Source organism: Pecten maximus, chromosome 3 (genome assembly GCF_902652985.1).
Source record: "Pecten maximus chromosome 3, xPecMax1.1, whole genome shotgun sequence".
In the NCBI taxonomy this organism is placed as follows: domain Eukaryota; kingdom Metazoa; phylum Mollusca; class Bivalvia; order Pectinida; family Pectinidae; genus Pecten; species Pecten maximus.
Window position 1 is genome coordinate 52,080,694 of NC_047017.1, and position 21,092 is coordinate 52,101,785.

The following is a 21,092-nucleotide window of genomic DNA, read 5'->3' on the forward strand; positions in this document are numbered from 1 at the left end:
AATATAAATGTATTTCAGGATTTAGCGGTCCTGGTTATTTTGTTTAAGGGATAAGTGTCAGTATGTTGTGGAGCTTGTGACCACTATATATATAGGATATCTGGTCAAACACATTCGCTATTGAATGCCACATCAACTAGCACTGTATACCAGGAAAAGTGTTCTGCAGTTGAACTTTGACCTTTTCCTCCTCTAAGGTTGGGGACATTTTTCATAAGCATTAAAACCAAAAAAAAAATCTCAACAAAAATCACTGATTTTTTTACCACTACCACATTGTTCATGATCTTACAAATCAGTGCTGGAAATTGAGCGGGTGTTACTATGAAAAGGTTGTGTCCGGGGGGAGTGCTAGAATTGGCTCATGATTCTTTGAAAAGTGCTGAAATATTGGAATGAACAGACAACTCCTTTTTACTATGGAGTTTAGTATATGAATTTTTCATTAGTCATTGATCATTTTAATTATGATTTTGTTAGTTAAAGTTTCATAAAATGCAACTTTAACCTCAAATATTGCAAGGAACTATTGGAAAATAGCAAAATGTGGCTGACAAATAAGCCCCCCTCTAGATTACTTAAATTGTATACTAGGGAGGGGGCTTACTCGAGGATAAATATGGTAAATAAGCCCTCCTCTAGATTACTTGTATACCAGAGAGGGGGCTTACTCGAGGATAAATATTGTTAATAAGCCCTCGACTAGATTACTTGTATACCAGGGAGGGGGCTTACTCGAGGTTAAATATGGTAAATAATCCCTCCTCTAGATTACTTGTATACCAGAGAGGGGGCTTACTCGAGGTTAAATAATGGTAAATAAGCCCTCCTCTAGATTACTTGTATACCAGGGAGGGGGCTTACTCGAGGTTAAATATGGTAAATAAGCCCTCCTCTAGATTACTTGTATACCAGGGAGGGGGCTTACTCGAGGATAAATATGGTAAATAAGCCCTCCACTAGATTACTTGTATACCAGGGAGGGGGCTTACTCGAGGATAAATATGGTAAATAAGCCCTCCACTAGATTACTTGTATACCAGAGAGGGGGCTTACTCGAGGTTAAATATGGTAAATAACCCCTCCTCTAGATTACTTGTATACCAGGGAGGGGGCTTACTCGAGGATAAAGATGGTAAATAAGGGCTATGTGTTATAGGGATTATAATTGTGCAATTGTCTTTTAGAATAATACCGGTAATTCAAGGCAACCACTGTTCACCTGTTCCAATCATGAAAAATGCTGGAATCACTTGATATTTCATTCAGTATGATCAGCAGCAAAAAATTTGAAAATTAACATTTTGAAGTTGAAATAAATATTATGATGTTTTTTATATATGTAAACTACATGGTAACTACATAATGTATACTATAAACTTTACTTGTTAGCCCTTCTAAACATCCTTCACACTGTTAGTCAAAGATATTTCATCACCTCCTTTTGACGAAACTGTATATATCAAGTATAAAGATGACAATATTGAGAGTAAACTAGTTTTAAGATGAAGAATGCATTAGTTTTAAGATGACGGTTTTATGTATGTGATCAGCCGTGTATATTGTTTTGTATAACACTTGTTTTTTGTCACACAGTAGTCCTATATTCTGGTAGACACACGTATACAGTACATATCATTGTTTAGTAATGTCTGTGATTTCTTTTTTAATTCAACATTCTATCAATTATTACTTACTATCATTTATGTTTAGGTAAATGTCATTGGTTCTACCCATTTTGTCAGACACAAAGCATTACATGTGCTTTCTTCGAAATTACGATTTTATGTTTGAAGTTTATTCTCATATATATATAAAATGTTTGATGACAAATTAAATTAACTGTCTTTTGCTACAAAAAAATGTGATATAAAAATTCCTTATTTCCCAAACAGCAGTAAACATGCGTGTCTTAGGAGGTTACTTTTCTGTATAGGGAGAAGAGCCCTGAAATAGCCAGGTTCATTATCATTTGGGTTATTCCAGTAAAGTATCTAATCAATGGGAGGACTCCAGGTGTGTCAGGCAGTGAACACCTGTAGAAATGATTTACCTTGGTTCGTTTACAGGTTTAGTGTGTTCAGGTAACACAAGGGGATGAGAAGTTCCTGAATCCCTTTCTCTGATGAGTCTTGCCCTATCCATCCAGTACGTCCACAGGGCCGGACGGCTACCTAGGATAGATATGGGTACAGGGAAATGGTACGTCCACAGGGCCAGACAGGTACCTAGGATAGACATGGGAACAGGGAAATGGTACGTCCATAGGGCCGGACAGCTACCTAGGATAGACATGGGTACAGGGAAATGGTACGTCCATAGGGCCAGACAGCTACCTAGGATAGACATGGGTACAGGGAAATGGTACGTCCACAGGGCCAGACAGCTACCTAGGATAGACATGGGTACAGGGAAATGGTACGTCCGTAGGGCCGAACGGCTACCTAGGATAGACATGGGTACAGGGAAATGGTACGTCCACAGGGCCAGACAGCTACCTAGGATAGATATGGGTACAGGGAAATGGTATGTCCACAGGGCCAGACAGCTACCTAGGATAGACATGGGTACAGGGAAATGGTACGTCCGTAGGGCCGAACGGCTACCTAGGATAGACATGGGTACAGGGAAATGGTACGTCCACAGGGCCAGACAGCTACCTAGGATAGACATGGGTACAGGGAAATGGTACGTCCACAGGGCCAGACAGCTACCTAGGATAGACATGGGTACAGGGAAATGGTACGTCCATAGGGCCAGACAGATACCTAGGATAGACATGGGTACAGGGAAATGGTACGTCCACAGGGCCAGACAGCTACCTAGGATAGATATGGGTACAGGGAAATGGTACGTCCACAGGGCCAGACAGGTACCTAGGATAGACATGGGTACAGGGAAATGGTACGTCCACAGGGCCAGACAGCTACCTAGGATAGACATGGGTACAGGGAAATGGTACGTCCGTAGGGTCGAACGGCTACCTAGGATAGACATGGGTACAGGGAAATGGTACGTCCACAGGGCCAGACAGCTACCTAGGATAGACATGGGTACAGGGAAATGGTACGTCCACAGGGCCGAACGGCTACCTAGGATAGACATGGGTACAGGGAAATGGTACGTCCACAGGGCCAGACAGCTACCTAGGATAGATATGGGTACAGGGAAATGGTATGTCCACAGGGCCAGACAGCTACCTAGGATAGACATGGGTACAGGGAAATGGTACGTCCACAGGGCCAGACAGCTACCTAGGATAGATATGGGTACAGGGAAATGGTACGTCCATAGGGCCAGACAGCTACCTAGGATAGACATGGGTACAGGGAAATGGTACGTCCACAGGGCCAGACAGCTACCTAGGATAGACATGGGTACAGGGAAATGGTACGTCCGTAGGGCCGAACGGCTACCTAGGATAGACATGGGTACAGGGAAATGGTACGTCCACAGGGCCAGACAGCTACCTAGGATAGACATGGGTACAGGGAAATGGTACGTCCACAGGGCCGGACGGCTACCTAGGATAGACATGGGTACAGGGAAATGGTACGTCCACAGGGCCAGACAGCTACCTAGGATAGACATGGGTACAGGGAAATGGTACGTCCACAGGGCCGAACGGCTACCTAGGATAGACATGGGTACAGGGAAATGGTACGTCCACAGGGCCAGACAGCTACCTAGGATAGACATGGGTACAGGGAAATGGTACGTCCACAGGGCCGGACGGCTACCTAGGATAGACATGGGTACAGGGAAATGGTACGTCCATAGGGCCAGACAGCTACCTAGGATAGACATGGGTACAGGGAAATGGTATGTCCACAGGGCCAGACAGCTACCTAGGATAGACATGGGTACAGGGAAATGGTACGTCCACAGGGCCAGACAGCTACCTAGGATAGACATGGGTACAGGGAAATGGTACGTCCACAGGGCCAGACAGCTACCTAGGATAGACATGGGTACAGGGAAATGGTACGTCCATAGGGCCAGACGGCTACCTAGGATAGACATGGGTACAGGGAAATGGTACGTCCACAGGGCCAGACAGCTACCTAGGATAGATATGGGTACAGGGAAATGGTATGTCCACAGGGCCAGACAGCTACCTAGGATAGACATGGGTACAGGGAAATGGTACGTCCATAGGGCCGGACGGCTACCTAGGATAGACATGGGTACAGGGAAATGGTACGTCCACAGGGCCGGACAGCTACCTAGGATAGACATGGGTACAGGGAAATGTTAAACGTCCACAGGGCCGGACAGCTACCTAGGATAGACATGGGTACAGGGAAATGGTCTTTCTCCATCCTGTGTTGAACACCATATATGTGATTCCATACCGTACCATAAGCTGTATTTTCTCCACCACCTACCTTGTATAGAATTCCTGCTGTCCTCCCTTGGATGTATATCGTACTGGAATAGCCCTTAGTTAACACTATACATTTTATCTGCTTACTATACTTTAGTGGTATTCAAACACTTAACGAGATCAATGAAAAAATTGAAACAGCCAGAAACAGGTTAGTCTTGAAAAGTGCAATGTTAAAAGTCACAGTGAAAGTAGTATAAAGTTTTGTCAGTATTGGAATGACCATAAAAATGTTTGATTTAGTTTTTATTATTCTGACAATTATTACATGTATTTCTTTTTGTATTTGAAGTAAATTTTCTCCTCTAGAAAAACTGTTAACATAGCTTAAATTCAGATATTAAATGACAGAATTTCTGGGTTTTTTTTTTTTCATTTTAAATGTTGATGTGGTATACAAGGCATTGCATGGTAAAATTATAAAGTAAATGTAGCCAATTTGAAGTATTGCTACATTACTGTAATATTGTCCTATCTATTTATATGCTGAATTGTGATATTGGTATGATGCATTGTATCGAAAATATGTCAATTATTTGGTTTAGTCATCCTCAGGTTCACTCTGGAAGATACTTTAGGGAGAAATGTATAAGATCTTTGATTCAATAGACCTCTAAACGTTTACCATCAAAATAGCCACAAACTAGCACTTCATTTCAGCTGTTAATTAAATAGAATTAAATTTATTAGAAGTAAATATGTATTGAGAAAATTAACAGAACAATGATTTTTATTGATTGAATGAAATATTTCTATTTAAATACATGTTGTTTTGAACAGAATAAAAAAGAGAGAGCAAAATATGTCATGATATTGAAACCGAAAGATAAAAGTACAACGATCCGTCCAATAAGTTGGTTTAACAGTCAGGTCTCTGATAACTATTTTTAGCTGAGATTTATGTTGTGTTATGTGACGCAGAAGTGGATATACATGGAAATATCACCTGATACTTTAGGATCCTGTGTAGTCTATGTGGAAGGTAAGTAGAAGCATTCCAGGAGCCTGTGTAGTTAATATTGGGTGTTTATGTCAAACTCACTTTAAGATTGTATGAGGTTTTCTGTGCAGTGTGGCCTCTCAGTTGATACCCAAATCACATACCAAACCCCTGTGCAGTTTCTATGGGATGTGTAATGTCTCATATACCAAACCCCTGTGCAGTTTCTATGGAATGTGTAATGTCTCATATACCAAACCCCTGTGCGGTTACATTGGCATGTATGTTGTTTCACATGCCCTAATTTCGTTCCTGTTTACCTGAATCCTCCAGCTTTTGTCCGGTGCTATCAGTCTAATTGTACAGCGGTTGTGATTTTCATTAGAAATGTTAATTTTCATTATATGCAAATATGATTATAACATGTAATCCCAATACTCACCATAATATTATCTACTAATATACATAGTGTAGTGTTAGGCCTAGCTGGCAGTGTAGTTGTCACAAAAGTTCCGTCATAATTATACTTCACAGAGATCCTTACACGAGAGTTTTAGATAAACCACAGGGTAATGTTTGGGTGAATAATGAAATGCTTGTATATAATTAAGACTTATTCATTAGATAGAGAAAATACAATCTTCCATGTTCAATATTTGAGATGCAGTTGATCATGAAATAATATTATTCAATATTTCTATCAAAGACATTAAATATCAATACAGTAATAATTTAACAATATCATTTAAATATCATTTAAATATCCTGCCATCTCTTTGACATCTTTAACCTGCTTGGTCATCTAGTATTCCTATTATTGACTGTGTTATGAAGATTAAACCTAATACCTTGGGTAGAGTACTGTATACAGCAGGAAACATTCACAGTGTTTTTATTTTTCTTGCCCCTCAAGAGGATGAAACTGGTGTAAATTAAACTGTGGCTGGTGTAAATTAAACTGTGGAGAACGTTCACCTTTCTAATTCAATAGAATACCTTTAGCTGAGAATTTTAATTTCAAAGAAGTCTGTGTACTGTTGGGCCCTCATGATTTGACGTTTGTATCTTTGTATACTACATACTTAGTATTTTCAAAGATATGATGTTAATCTTTGATCTGGAAATTCAGGATTTGTAAAATTTGTATATTTATCACGTTATTGTCATATCTTTATTTAAGTCCTCAAATTTGATATTTTTTTTTTTTTTTCTACTGAAAAATTTGTTTGGAAAAAATATTTAATTAAAATGGTCAAAGTAATGTCAATATTGACCTATTATAATGTGTTTGACACAAACAAAACAGAAAATGCAATTATCATACTTTTTTTCATTTAATGAGAAAAGTAGAGAAAATATCAGTCTTGTATAGACCCAATAAATATCATTCAGTGATGGGTACCAGTAAATATTTTTTTTGTATATTCAAGAAGAGATTTGTATACTGAAGACCATCTTCCAGTCAAACTTGTATATCCCTTGTCTAGACAGGTGTTGCATATTATGTATGTAATGTTTATACTTTTTATACAGCTTATTACAACAGTGAAAAGAATCTTGTACTAGTGATGTTTTGTATCCACTTATTCAGAACTTTATTGTGAACATTTATGATAAAGCTAAATTAGGTATATCATGTTTTGTTGTCACATTGGTACTGTTCTGGCCCCAATCTCATCAAAGTTCCTTAACTTTCTGCAAAAACCCCATTACACACAGAATTAAGAGAGCTTTGTTAAACCCTTTAACTTCCTGGAGGATGAAACACTTGTTAACGCCAGATGTAATATTCCTTAAGACATCTGTATTGTGCTGGTGAGGTCAGTGAATGGTTTTATTAACCCAGTATGTACAAGGTAATACATGTACAACCATACATTGACTTATGGAAGTGTAATAAAGAAACAATTTAATTTTACAGAATAAATTGTTCATTACTCAACGAGTTATGGGGAATTAAATGTACACAGCTGAGTACTCAACAAATGATGTGGATAACTTGATAAACATTTTAAACAGAAATGTGTAAACCAGGAAATATTAAAATAGAAACAGAATTATACTACAACTTGAGTATTTACTTCCTGTTTTGAATATGTTATAAGCTTAATATACATTACTTACTAATTGTTGGTGAAATTATCATAATATAAAATGTGTAGGCAATATATAAATGTAAATACCAGGATTCTCGCAGATTCTCAACTCCATGATCCATATATGTTCATTATAGATACTTGTAATACACAGACCATGGGGCACATACATACGGAGCGTGGGGCACATACATAGTACGGACCGTGGGGCACATACATACGGACCGTGGGGCACACACATATGGACCGTGGGGCACACACATATGGACTGTGGGGCACATACATATGGACCGTGGGGCACATACATATGGACCGTGGGGCACATACATATGGACCGTGGGGCACGTACAATTGGACCGTGGGGCACGTACAATTGGACTGTGGGGCACACACATATGGACCGTGGGGCACATACATATGGACCGTGGGGCACATACATACGGACGGTGGGGCACACACATTCGGACCGTGAGGCACACACATATGGACCGTGGGGCACATACATATGGACCGTGGGGCACATACATATGGACCGTGGGGCACATACATATGGACCGTGGGGCACATACATATGGACCGTGGGGCACGTACAATTGGACCGTGGGGCACGTACAATTGGACCGTGGGGCACGTACAATTGGACCGTGGGGCACGTACAATTGGACCGTGGGGCACGTACAATTGGACCGTGGGGCACACACATATGGACCATGGGGCACATACATACGGACGGTGGGGCACATACATTCGGACCGTGAGGCACACACATATGGACCCTGGGGCACATACATATGGACCGTGGGGCACGTACATATGGACCGTGGGGCACGTACAATTGGACCGTGGGGCACACACATATGGACCGTGGGGCACATACATATGGACCATGGGGCACATACATACGGACGGTGGGGCACACACATTCGGACCGTGAGGCACACACATATGGACCGTGGGGCACATACATATGGACCGTGGGGCACGTACATATGGACCGTGGGGCACACATATGGACTGTGGGGCACGTACATATGGACCGTGGGGCACGTACATATGGACTGTGGGGCACATACATATGGACCGTGGGGCACGTACATACGGACCGTGGGGCACACACATACGGACCATGGGGCACATATATATCAACCGTGGGGCACACACATATGGACCATGGGGCACACACATATGGACAGTGGGGCACGTACATACGGACCGTGGGGCACACACATATGGACCATGGGGCACACAAATATGGACAGTGGGGCACGTACATACGGACCGTGGGGCACACACATATGGACCATGGGGCACACACATATGGACCGTGGGGCACGTACAATTGGACCGTGGGGCACACACGTATGGACAGTGGGGCACACACATATGGACCGTGGGGCACGTACATACGGACCATGGGGCACACACATACGGACTGTGGGGCACATACATATGGACCGTGGGGCACATACATATGGACCATGGGGCACACACATATGGACCGTGGGGCACATACATATGGACCATGGGGTACGTACATATGGACCATGGGGCACATACATATGGACCGTGGGGCACACACATACAAACTGTGGGGCACATACATATGGACCGTGGGGCACATACATACGGACCGTGGGGCACATACATACGGACCGTGGGGCACATACATACGGACCGTGGGGCACATACATACGGACCGTGGGGCACATACATATGGACCGTGGGGCACATACATATGGACCGTGGGGCACATACATATGGACTGTGGGGCACATACATATGGACCATGGGGTACATACATATGGACCGTGGGGCACATACATATGGACCGTGGGGCACATACATATGGACTGTGGGGCACATACATATGGACCGTGGGGCACATACATATGGACCGTGGGGCACATACATATGGACCATGGGGTACATACATACAGACCGTGGGGCACATACATACGGACCGTGGGGCACACACATACGGACCATGATGTTGCGAATTACTGAGTAAATCTGGTAAATAGGATCATTACTAAGTGTATAGATATGTTAAGCTTGATATCAAAGTCTGATCTGTGTTAACATAGTCTGCAGTGAATCTATGACATTGTTACTTCGTTGCATGTAACACATATTTAAGCCTATCTCAAATGTTTTGAAGTTATTTTTTTGCAAATTGTAAATTAACAAAATTTACGAGTATTAATGTATCTTTGTGAAGAATTAACGTTTCTCTGAGTTTGGGACCCACAGTTGTTGAGGCTATAACTGATCATTGTACTGTTGTTGTACTGTAAGGAAGTTTACTCTTAAATAAATATTTATTGATGCAGATAATCACTATTAGTTTTCTGTATACATCATACATCACTTACATCACTCAAACATTATACCAATTAGTCTATGTTTGAGAACATAGAAGGCAAATCAATTGTTTCTCCCATTTATGATTCCCAGAAAGTCCTCAAATCATCCCATTTATTGAAATGTTCCAAGGAATTATGATTCCCAGAAAAGCCTCATCGTATTTAGCTACGTGCCTTAATAGCAATGAATGCTACAAAATTTGTGAAAAGAAATGGCCTTGAATTGGCACTATCCAAGCTAGTACATTTGTAGTTACAGGAATCTTTTTTTCTGGGATAAATATAATGTATTGTAACGCGGTCCGGTCTATCCGGATCCCTGCTTCGATGCGTGTGCGTAATAAGTGCCTGACACGACTCAGCAGTTACCGCCCTTGTGTTCTCCTACACTACGTAGGTGAATCCGGAGGTCTCGGTGATAGGTAGCGCACGAGACCGTTACATAAATTAATGTGGGTCTGTGAGTTAAACAGTTCCTGGCTGAATGAAAACCAACGAGGTGACATCTAGTTCCAAATTGTATTATTATCCAGCAACAAAGTATACAGACATGTCCAGTACAGCAATATTACATATCACACACTCCAGCACACTAACTGATTCTCTGGTAAGACTGGCTTCAAGCTAAATCAACTGCTCCCTAGTTTGTCTGGCTCCCTAGTTCGTCGGGTTCCCTAGTTCGTCTGGCTCCCTGGTTGGTCTAGCTCCCTGGTTGGTCTGGCTCCCAGTTAAAGGACTACAGCCCTATTTATACTACCAGGAGGATCCCCTTTCTAGCCGGGTCCTAACCAGGGTCTCCCTTACCTAGCCGGGTCCTACCCGGGTCTTAGCCGGGTCCTAGCCGGGTCCTCACCAGGGTCTCCCTTACTTTGCCGGGTCCTACCCGGGTCCTTGCCCTACAGGATCTCCTGTACCTAGCCGGGTCTTACCCGGGTCCTTACCAGGGTCCCCCTTACCTAGCCGGGTCTCTAGCCCTAGCCGGGTCCTAGCAGGGTCTCCCTTACCTACAATGTAGCCGGGTCTTACCCGGGTCTTCCTGACCTAACCGGGTCTGTCTTAATAACCCTACTAGGGTCTGACCTGCTAATATCTCGCTCTTATAACCAACTTCCTTATAGGACACAGATGTATCCTTATAGGTAAAATGTGAATACAGAAACTAGCAGATAAAAATACCCCCAATACCATCAGATAAGTAAACTGTAAGTGATAATGATATTTGTACTCTAAAAACAATTAAACATGGTAAATTAAGAATAACAATATAAAATAAATGCTACAGTATGTTCATACTTGAAAATTAGCATGTCAAATCCTGCAGGGATCCATCAGTTAAAATTTTCTAGGAAGTCTGGAGTGTAAGCATGCTATCAAATTAAAGGTAGTTTGGTGAAGAAATTTAATTATTTTGACAAAGTCAATTAAGGGTCATAGTAATGAACGAGGTGCTTGCAAAAAGAAATTCGACTGAATAACCGACGAGTGATATAGTTCATTTGGTGGAACTCTTGTTTTCTATTCATAATCTAGGGAATAAAACATGGGTTAAAGTAAGGTAGCATGATTGTTTTCATCTTTATATGCCCAGAAACTGAATGGTCACAGATCTCAATTGCTTCTGACTAGGTCCTCGGAGAACCTTGTAGCATGGTTTTTCCAGTGTAGATCTCTCACAGGAGACATACCAATGACTTCATACCATGGTATGGCATCCATCATCTGTCCGGCATCAACTTTAAACTTTAATAAATTCTCAATAACCAATCGACCCTGTGTCATTGTATTTTCCCCCAAACAAACGACCTCGACTTTTTTAAAGTCCGAGGGGTCCATTGTATAAAGATCTGTTTAAAAAACTTACCAATAACCAACCCCAGGGTCATGTACAGGGCCATATAAACTTACCAATAACCAACCCCAGGGTCATGTATAGGGCCATATAAACTTACCAATAACCAACCCCAGGGTCATGTATAGGGCCATATAAACTTACCAATAACCAACCCCAGGGTCATGTATAGGGTCAGTAGCATGGAATTATCCACATTATAGTCCATTGTAATTGTATGAAGTTTGATCAAAATCCATTATGAAATGATGCTACGTGTTGATAATGAAATCTCTAAAAATAGTAATGGTGACCTTGACCTTCACCCAACAACCCTGAAACTCGAGATTAACATTGCCCAAGATATTATGGTTATTTGTGAGCAACAACAGCACTGAATCTGGTACAAAATATCTCCATCCTCCTGTTGTTAGTAATTTTTATCATCATTACTTAGTAACCAAATAACAGCCACATGGTTTATAACGAGAACACTGCAAATATATGCAGGATACGCCCATCTGACCCTTTTGATACTCCCATCTGACCCTTTTGATACTCCCATCTGACCTTTTGATACTCCCATCTGACCTTTTGATACGCCCATCTGACCCTTTTGATACGCCCATCTGACCCTTTTGATACTCCCATCTGACCCTTTTGGAGGATTTGTGCGATAATCAAAGTATCAATTGACTTGGAATCAATAGTCCCCAAAAGGAGTTGTAAGAAGACAACATAGCTGGCCAAGTAGGTTGTAATTTGGAATTAATTGTTTTTAAAGTAGGTCAACGGTCACGAATAAGGTCAGCAGGTCCACAAATATAGTACCAGTAGAAAGGTCTTGTCACAAGGAACACACGTAAAATACAAGCTAAATCCTCAGTAGTATTGACACAACACATATCAAATTTGAAAATGAAAACAACAACCAACAATTAATACATTTGTATGTTTAATATCTTACTTAAAAATAATGATATGAATCACATAAGTAATTGGTACAGCATGAAATGGCCGACTTTTAATTTTTTTTCATAATTCTATATTTTAGTGCATGTGTAGTCATAACTCGATGAGGACAATGCAGCGTTGCAATTAAATATCTGATGAATGAAGGAAGAGAACACAATAATTCACTACATATGTATATACCAACAGGCAAAACAGTTGGAGATATACAACATCAAAAACATATACTAGTCTACAAACCTTTGTTCTACAATATACTTTAATATACTTAAAACGCATTTGACAAACTCATTTTAATTAATCAAATCTGTATCTTAGCAGACATATTGGGAGCAGTCTTGATAACAAAACTGACGTCTCCAGACAACAGTGCTAACTAGTAACTGATACTACATTTGTTTCCTGTTTCAGGTTTATATGTAAAAATACATTGCATCTTAATATCCAATAATTGTTTTCTACTCAAGTCTAGATCTACATAAAGACAAAACCTGCTCAACTGTGTAAAGAGTTGGCTAAGTTTACGTATTTGACATTAATAACGGCCATCTAATAACAGTGGACATATATATGTTATTGAGGCCATTGTAGAGTGCACAACCACTTAAATCATCAGACTATCTGACAGTGTATTACTTAGGAACCTAATCTAAATGATAACATATTGATTATGAGTTATGGCCTTTAAAATATTGGCTGTGACTGAATTGGATTGGTGTTTGTTATAAATAAGACAAAAACAAACAAAAAAAGAGTTCTGAACCAGTGTCAGATGTCTGACTTTTAAAAGACTAGTTCTAACACAATCTATTTACTAATTTAAAATCATGGTCTATATACAAACACAACATATCACTGAGACACATTATTTTGAATTATATTGAAATATATAAAGTGCTTAATTTCCACACAGTCAGTAATTATAATCAGATACCTAAAATTCCATTTTCCAAAGTATGAACCTCTGAATGCACCTTGGAGGCAATCTTCACATCATCTTTCTGCTTTTTAGGGTTATATTGATACTAAAATATGTTGTTTTGTGATAGATTAGAAGGAAATAGTAGTCACATTCATATTGTATCCATGGACATCCATTTTTGACCTCAGAGGAAGGCATCACACCAGTCTCTGAGACATCCAAAACAGTCACCACACTGCTTGGAATTTGCTGAACACGCATCCTTCAACCAGTCATTGAACAGCTCTTCATCTTTCTTCAAAATTAAATATTGACCTAGTACAACATATGCCTGAAAGTATAATAAAAATTTGATGGTAATTTGTGTAAACCAAGTTTATGATGTCTTAACTTAATAACTGTTTCATCATAAAAGACATGGAAATTAAAAAGTTTAATTTTGACATTGGCTTCCATATTTTGTGACTAAACACAGGGGCAGTGATAAGTAGAGAATACTAATAAGATGATCATACATCCACACTTGATCATCCACACCTGATAATTACCTTATTTATTTATATAATACATCCACACTTGATAATTTACTTATTTTTTTAGTAGGACACCCTAGCTAGTTATAAACAGACAGGAGATCAATTTAAAGCCAGCAGTTATACTTTATTTGTATACTTAAATGACTCAAATTCATAAACTTTGCATTTTACCATTTAACATGAGTGAAGTGTCTGATTCTTGAAATACTGAAAAAGCTGATTTTGCCAAAGCAGAGACAGACTGAAAGTGAGGGGAAAACTTCTGAAACTTGTACTGATTTAATATATATATATACTATACAGACTGAAAGTGGGGTGTGTGTGTGTGTGTGTGTGTGTGTGTGTGGGGGGGGTGTTCTGTAACATGTACCGATTTAATATATATATATATACTATACAGACTGAAAGTGTGTGTGTGTGTGTGTGTGTGTGTGTGTGTGTGTGTGTGTGTGTGTGTGTGTGTGTTTGGGGGGGGGGGGGGGGGGGGTGTGTGTACTGATTTAATATATATGTATACTATACAGACTAAAAGTGGGGGGGGGGTGTTCTGAAACATGTACTGATTTAATATATGAGATATATACTATACAGACTGAAAGTGGGGGGGGGGGAAGGGAGGTGTTCTGAAACATGTGCTGATTATTTGAAAGAGGACTGTTTGGTTTATAAGCTGAGTGAGAAACAGCATTTATGTCAGGATACAGAAACTACAAACCAGTGAATCTGGACAGGGGTTATAATTAGATTAAATGTGACCTCTACTATGATTTAGACAGATGAATAAGAGATACTGACTTTGTCAAATCCTTTCTCTGCTAGCCTGCCACCAAGAACTGGCCCAATCCCAGACAGTTCAGTTACAGGTTTTTCACCCATAGGCTCAGCAATGAAGTTTCTATGCTTCTGTGATGTCGACGACATATTGGTTTGTATTTAATGATGGTGGTATTCTGCAGAGAAATAAAAACACTTAATTAACAATCAGCAAATATAATTGATTTAATGATTGGTGACAGGATGTTTTAGCCAGAAACTTGCTTTTAATGAAATGCGACTTATTTTCAAAAACATATAGGGTCTAGTAAGTAATAACGACGGTATAATCCAATGTAGGTACTGGATCCTAACAAACAAATGTTCGTTGGATGCGTATAACTAGAAACAGATATGAAGCATCATCTTAATCCTTTTTCCATCGTGTCAGTTTTTGAGCACAATTTTCATGATCACACAACATCAGTTCTAAAGTTCTAAAATTGTGCATGTTGTACAGACACATCCTGTCTATACTGACAGCCTCCTCCTGTACAGACACATCCTGTCTATACTGACAACCTCCTCCTGTACAGACACATCATGTCTATACTGACAACCTCCTGTTTTACAAACAGCCCATTAGTTTATACAGACAGCCTCCACCTGTACAGACACATCATGTCTATACTGACAACCTCCTCCTGTACAGACACAGGGGGGGTGTACTGACAACCTCCTCCTGTACAGACTCACCGTCTATACTGACAGCCTCCTCCTGTAGACACACCCTGTCTATACTGACAACCTCCTCCTGTACAGACACACCCTGTCTATACCGACAACCTCTTCCTGTACAGATTCACCCTGTCTATACTGATAGCCTCCTCCTGTACAGACTCACCATCTATACTGACAACCTCCTCCTGTACAGACACACCCTGTCTATACTGACAACCTCCTCCTGTACAGACACACCCTGTCTATACTGACAACCTCCTCCTGTACAGACACACCCTGTCTATACTGACAACCTCCTCCTGTACAGACACACCCTGTCTATACTGACAACCTCCTGTTGTACAGACACACCATGTCTATACTGACAACCTCCTCCTGTACAGACACATCCTGTCTATACTGACAACCTCCTCCTGTACAGACACACCCTGTCTATACTGACAACCTCTTCCTGTACAGACACACCCTGTCTATACTGACAACCTCCTCCTGTACAGACACACCCTGTCTATACTGACAACCTCCTCCTGTACAGACTCACCGTCTATACTGACAACCTCCTCCTGTACAGACACACCCTGTCTATACTGACAACCTCCTGCTGTACAGACACACCCTGTCTATACTGACAACCTCCTCCTGTACAGACACATCCTGTCTATACTGACAACCTCCTCCTGTACAGACACACCCTGTCTATACCGACAACCTCCTCCTGTACAGACACACCCTGTCTATACTGACAACCTCCTCCTGTACAGACACACCCTGTCTATACCGACAAACTCCTCCTGTATAGACACACCCTGTCTATACTGACAACCTCCTCCTGTACAGACTCAACGTCTATACTGACAACCTCCTCCTGTACAGACACACCATGTCTATACTGACAACCTCCTCCTGTAGACACACCCTGTCTATACCGACAACCTCCTCCTGTACAGACACACCCTGTCTATACTGCTACCTCCTGCTGTACAGACACACCCTGTCTATACTGACAACCTCCTCCTGTAGACACACCCTGTCTATACTGACAACCGCCTCCTGTACAGACTCACCCTGTCTATACTGACAGCCTCCTCCTGTACAGACTCACCGTCTATACTGACAACCTCCTCCTGTACAGACACACCCTGTCTATACTGACAACCTCCTCCTGTACAGACACATCATGTCTATACTGACAGCCTCCTCCTGTACAGACACACCCTGTCTATACTGACAACCTCCTCCTGTACAGACACACCCTGTCTATACTGACAACCTCCTCCTGTACAGACACACCCTGTCTATACTGACAACCTCCTCCTGTACAGACACATCCTGTCTATACTGACAACCTCCTGCTGTACAGACACACCCTGTCTATACAGGGATCGACACTAACGGTAGACCGGAGGACCGAGGCCCCTAAAAAACAATGTCGGTCTTCTCGATTCTATTTTTTGGAGGACCGACGGTCCTCTTAATCTCATAACCATTTGTTATCCCGCGGATCACAAAATCCACCAAAAAAACCTGAAATCGTGTGCGAAATGTTCATGCTGAGTTTATTTCTTGACCACGACCGTCGTCGGTAGAACGATGACCTAAACAATCCTGTAGGAAGTATTTCCGGTTGAAGTCAGGTGCGTATTATCATTGCTGATAACTGTTTAAAGTCTGAATCATTTGTACGTTTGTAATAAGGGCCCGTGTAAGTCAGTACGCTTCAAGCGTTTGAATAACAGTCTGTATCATTTGTACGTTTGTAATAAGGGCCCGTGCAAATCAGTACGTTTCAAGCGTTTGAGTAACATAGGGTAAGATGGCGACTATGCTTCAATGGTTGGGAAAGTCACCCTCAAAGAAACAGAAGCTGTCAAATAGTTGAATATGGAATAACAAATACAAAAACTGAAATGAGCGTTGTTTTAGTTGTTTTTTTTTTAAATTCTTTTCCTTTCAGCATATTTCCTCAAGCAATGATCAAGTATGATGGACCACCAAACATAATTTACTATGCAAACCATGTTAACTGCAAAAAATATCTTTAAAAATGTCTCAAATACAAAAGCTCCAAAATACACCAAAAATGGCCTAGAATGCACCACAGAGCATCTTGAAAAAAAAAATTTCCGGGGGGGGCATGCCCCCGGACCCCCCTAGAAACTTACAGCTCGCGCCTTCGGCGCTCGCTGTTCGGGCTCCACAAAATTAAATAGGGCCCCTTGAATATTTTTTTTAGGAGCCCTGCGGGCTCCTCTACCATTTCAGTTAGTGTCAAACCCTGCTATACTGACAACCTCCTCCTGTACAGACACATCCTGTCTATACTGACAACCTCCTCCTGTACAGACACACCCTGTCTATACCGACAACCTCCTCCTGTACAGACACACCCTGTCTATACTGACAACCTCCTCCTGTACAGACACACCCTGTCTATACCGACAAACTCCTCCTGTATAGACACACCCTGTCTATACTGACAACCTCCTCCTGTACAGACTCAACGTCTATACTGACAACCTCCTCCTGTACAGACACACCATGTCTATACTGACAACCCCCTCCTGTAGACACACCCTGTCTATACCGACAACCTCCTCCTGTACAGACACACCCTGTCTATACTGCTACCTCCTGCTGTACAGACACACCCTGTCTATACTGACAACCTCCTCCTGTAGACACACCCTGTCTATACTGACAACCGCCTCCTGTACAGACTCACCCTGTCTATACTGACAACCTCCTCCTGTACAGACTCACCCTGTCTAAACTGACAACCTCCTCCTGTACAGACACACCCTGTCTATACTGACAACCTCCTCCTGTACAGACACACCCTGTCTATACTGACAACCTCCTCCTGTACAGACTCACCGTCTATACTGACAACCTCCTCCTGTACAGACACACCCTGTCTATACTGACAATCTCCTCCTGTACAGACTCACCGTCTATACTGACAGCCTCCTCCTGTACAGACTCACCGTCTATACTGACAACCTCCTCCTGTAGACACACCCTGTCTATACTGACAACCTCCTCCTGTACAGACTCACCCTGTCTATACTGACAACCTCCTCCTGTACAGACACACCGTCTATACTGACAACCTCCTCCTGTACAGACACACCCTGTCTATACTGACAACCTCCTCCTGTACAGACACACCCTGTCTATACTGACAGCCTCCTCCTGTAGACACATCCTGTCTGTACTGACAACCTCATGTTGTACAGACACATCATGTCTATACTGACAACCTCCTCCTGTACAGACACACCCTGTCTAAACTGACAACCTCTTCCTGTACAGACACACCCTGTCTATACAGACAACCTCCTGTTGTACAGACACATCCTGTCTATACTGACAACCTCCTCCTGTACAGACACACCCTGTCTAAACTGACAACCTCTTCCTGTACAGACACACCCTGTCTATACTGACAGCCTCCTCCTGTACAGACACCCTGTCTATACTGACAGCCTCCTCCTGTACAGACACACCCTGTCTATACTGACAGCCTCCTCCTGTACAGACACACCCTGTCTATACTGACAGCCTCCTCCTGTACAGACACACCCTGTCTATACTGACAACCCTGTGTACAAACATCCCATGTTTATAAACAATCTCCTCCTGCTGTACAGACACACACCCTGTCTATACAGACAAACCCAAGGGCCCCTGTATAGACAACTTCCTGTCTACAGAAATCCCCAACTAAAATATAACTCATCATCTTTATTGCAAGGTGTGCATGCCAGGTAACCATATTTATGTGACAATAAGCTCCTGAAAATCCCATGCAGCGATATATTGTTTCTATTCATGACCAGCAATAATTACTGTTCAGTAAAATTATTATAAAGTGCTGTCATCTAAGTTATATTGGATAAGAGGTTTTCAATTAGCCTCCATGATTTTTCACATCACATGTGTATAAATTATATACCTAAAACTTAATAAGTTAACTAACATCTTATTTACTTAATATATTGTCATGATCAAATCCCATAACTATGAGCTATATCACTAAGTAAACACTTATATAAGTAAAACTGCAAACATTGTAGAGACCACACAATCCACTTGTGAATAACTACATATGTATACCTATATGTTACAATATTTCATTTCAATTTTTGAATAATACGTATATGATTTGGCATTCATCAAAAGTTATGTCTTAATTCTCTGTCATACTTAGCTTCCTTTCCTAATTTCATTTATATTATATTATCACAAATTTAGTTGTCCGTGCATGCGGTGTTCTGAAATTACAAGCAAGATTTAATTTCAAAACGGGTTATATTTGGGCTTGTCCTGCTATTTCTAATCTTGTTTCTTTGTTAAATATTGCTTGCACTCAAGACAGATTTCTTATTTTAGTAGTACCTATACAATAAGCAAAACTTCATGACCACAAAATGTCCATGATGGAGCTCGAGATTGCTCGTATTAATATATTGAAATCTATAGTTAGTAGTTACATACATTCGACTCCTTTAAATACACATTGTACATACATGTAATGATGTACTGTTGTTCGGCAGATAGCGAGAAATCGAATTGGATATTTATATCAAAACTATGAAATAGTGTACAGGTCATTTATCTCTCAATTTAGGATCCAAAACCGGAAGTAATCTTCCCGTCATCATTTGCCTTTTACGTACCTCATACCTCGACATGACGAGGTTCACATTTTCGATTTCGTCAGAGAAATCAAACAGTGATATAAACATTCACAGATACCTGATCCCATGCTGCTTCGTGTTGGTAACACAATCAAATCCCCGAGCAGTGTAATATCGTAACTTACCTGTTATATTCTCTTCTAGCTCTTTCAGTTTGGCAGTTACTTTGATTTGGCGCGCAAAATGCTTCGTACTGGTATTGTACGGAAGTACTTCGGTTTAGAGATTATCTTTACGTCATGATCAGGTGCATTCGATTATGCGGCTGTTACGTAGATTCTCTTTTAGGTAGATCTACATACTTTTATACATAATCGCTTTGAAAAGAAATAATATATCATATACTATGAATGTATTTATTTGAACTAGAAACACCTCTTTATTGTTACCAGGAGTTTTTTTTCATGTCATTATGCTAAATTACGTCTGTTTTTAGGACCTAAATGACTAACGTTATAAGGACTCACACAACTAAATAATTTACTAAATGTTATTACTAGTGAACCCATCCCTTTATTCGCTTGTTTGAAGTTCAAATGATGTGAAACTTATATCAAATTAAAGTTTGAAGTTTTTTCTATCGGATAAATATTGTTTTTGTATAGGTTTAATGGCATATTAGAGTACACGGGTACTCGAAAGACAGTAACCCGAACATTAACAGTACACTGGGTACCCCCACCTGGGGAATTCCCGCCTTTTTACACCTCGAATCCTACGCCGTTCTATTTTCAGTAGGAGTGTATATTTTTGATTTTCCAAACCTCAAGACCCTACACTTTATTCTTGTATATAGAAAGTACCCATTTCATATGTTATTTACTCAGGAAAACAGCTAGATCTACAAACCTAAG

The 21,092-nt window shown here is 40.9% G+C and overlaps 1 protein-coding gene across 2 annotated transcripts; it reads right to left on the reverse strand.

Moving 5' to 3' along the window:
• Positions 1 to 12,552: 12,552 nt before the first annotated feature.
• Positions 12,553 to 20,481, reverse strand: LOC117324525 (barrier-to-autointegration factor B-like). 2 transcript variants are annotated; one of them, XM_033880432.1, is made up of 3 exons: positions 20,364 to 20,481; positions 14,840 to 14,994; positions 12,553 to 13,839 (listed from the first exon to the last, which is right to left on the reverse strand). In XM_033880432.1, the coding sequence occupies exons 2-3, from the start codon at positions 14,963 to 14,965 to the stop codon at positions 13,693 to 13,695; spliced, it is 273 nt and encodes a 90-aa protein (XP_033736323.1). In that variant the 5' UTR covers positions 14,966 to 14,994; positions 20,364 to 20,481; the 3' UTR covers positions 12,553 to 13,692. The 2 variants fall into 2 exon arrangements, with proteins under 2 accessions (XP_033736323.1, XP_033736324.1); XM_033880433.1 differs by lacking the exon at positions 20,364 to 20,481 and adding an exon at positions 20,068 to 20,186.
• Positions 20,482 to 21,092: the final 611 nt, after the last annotated feature.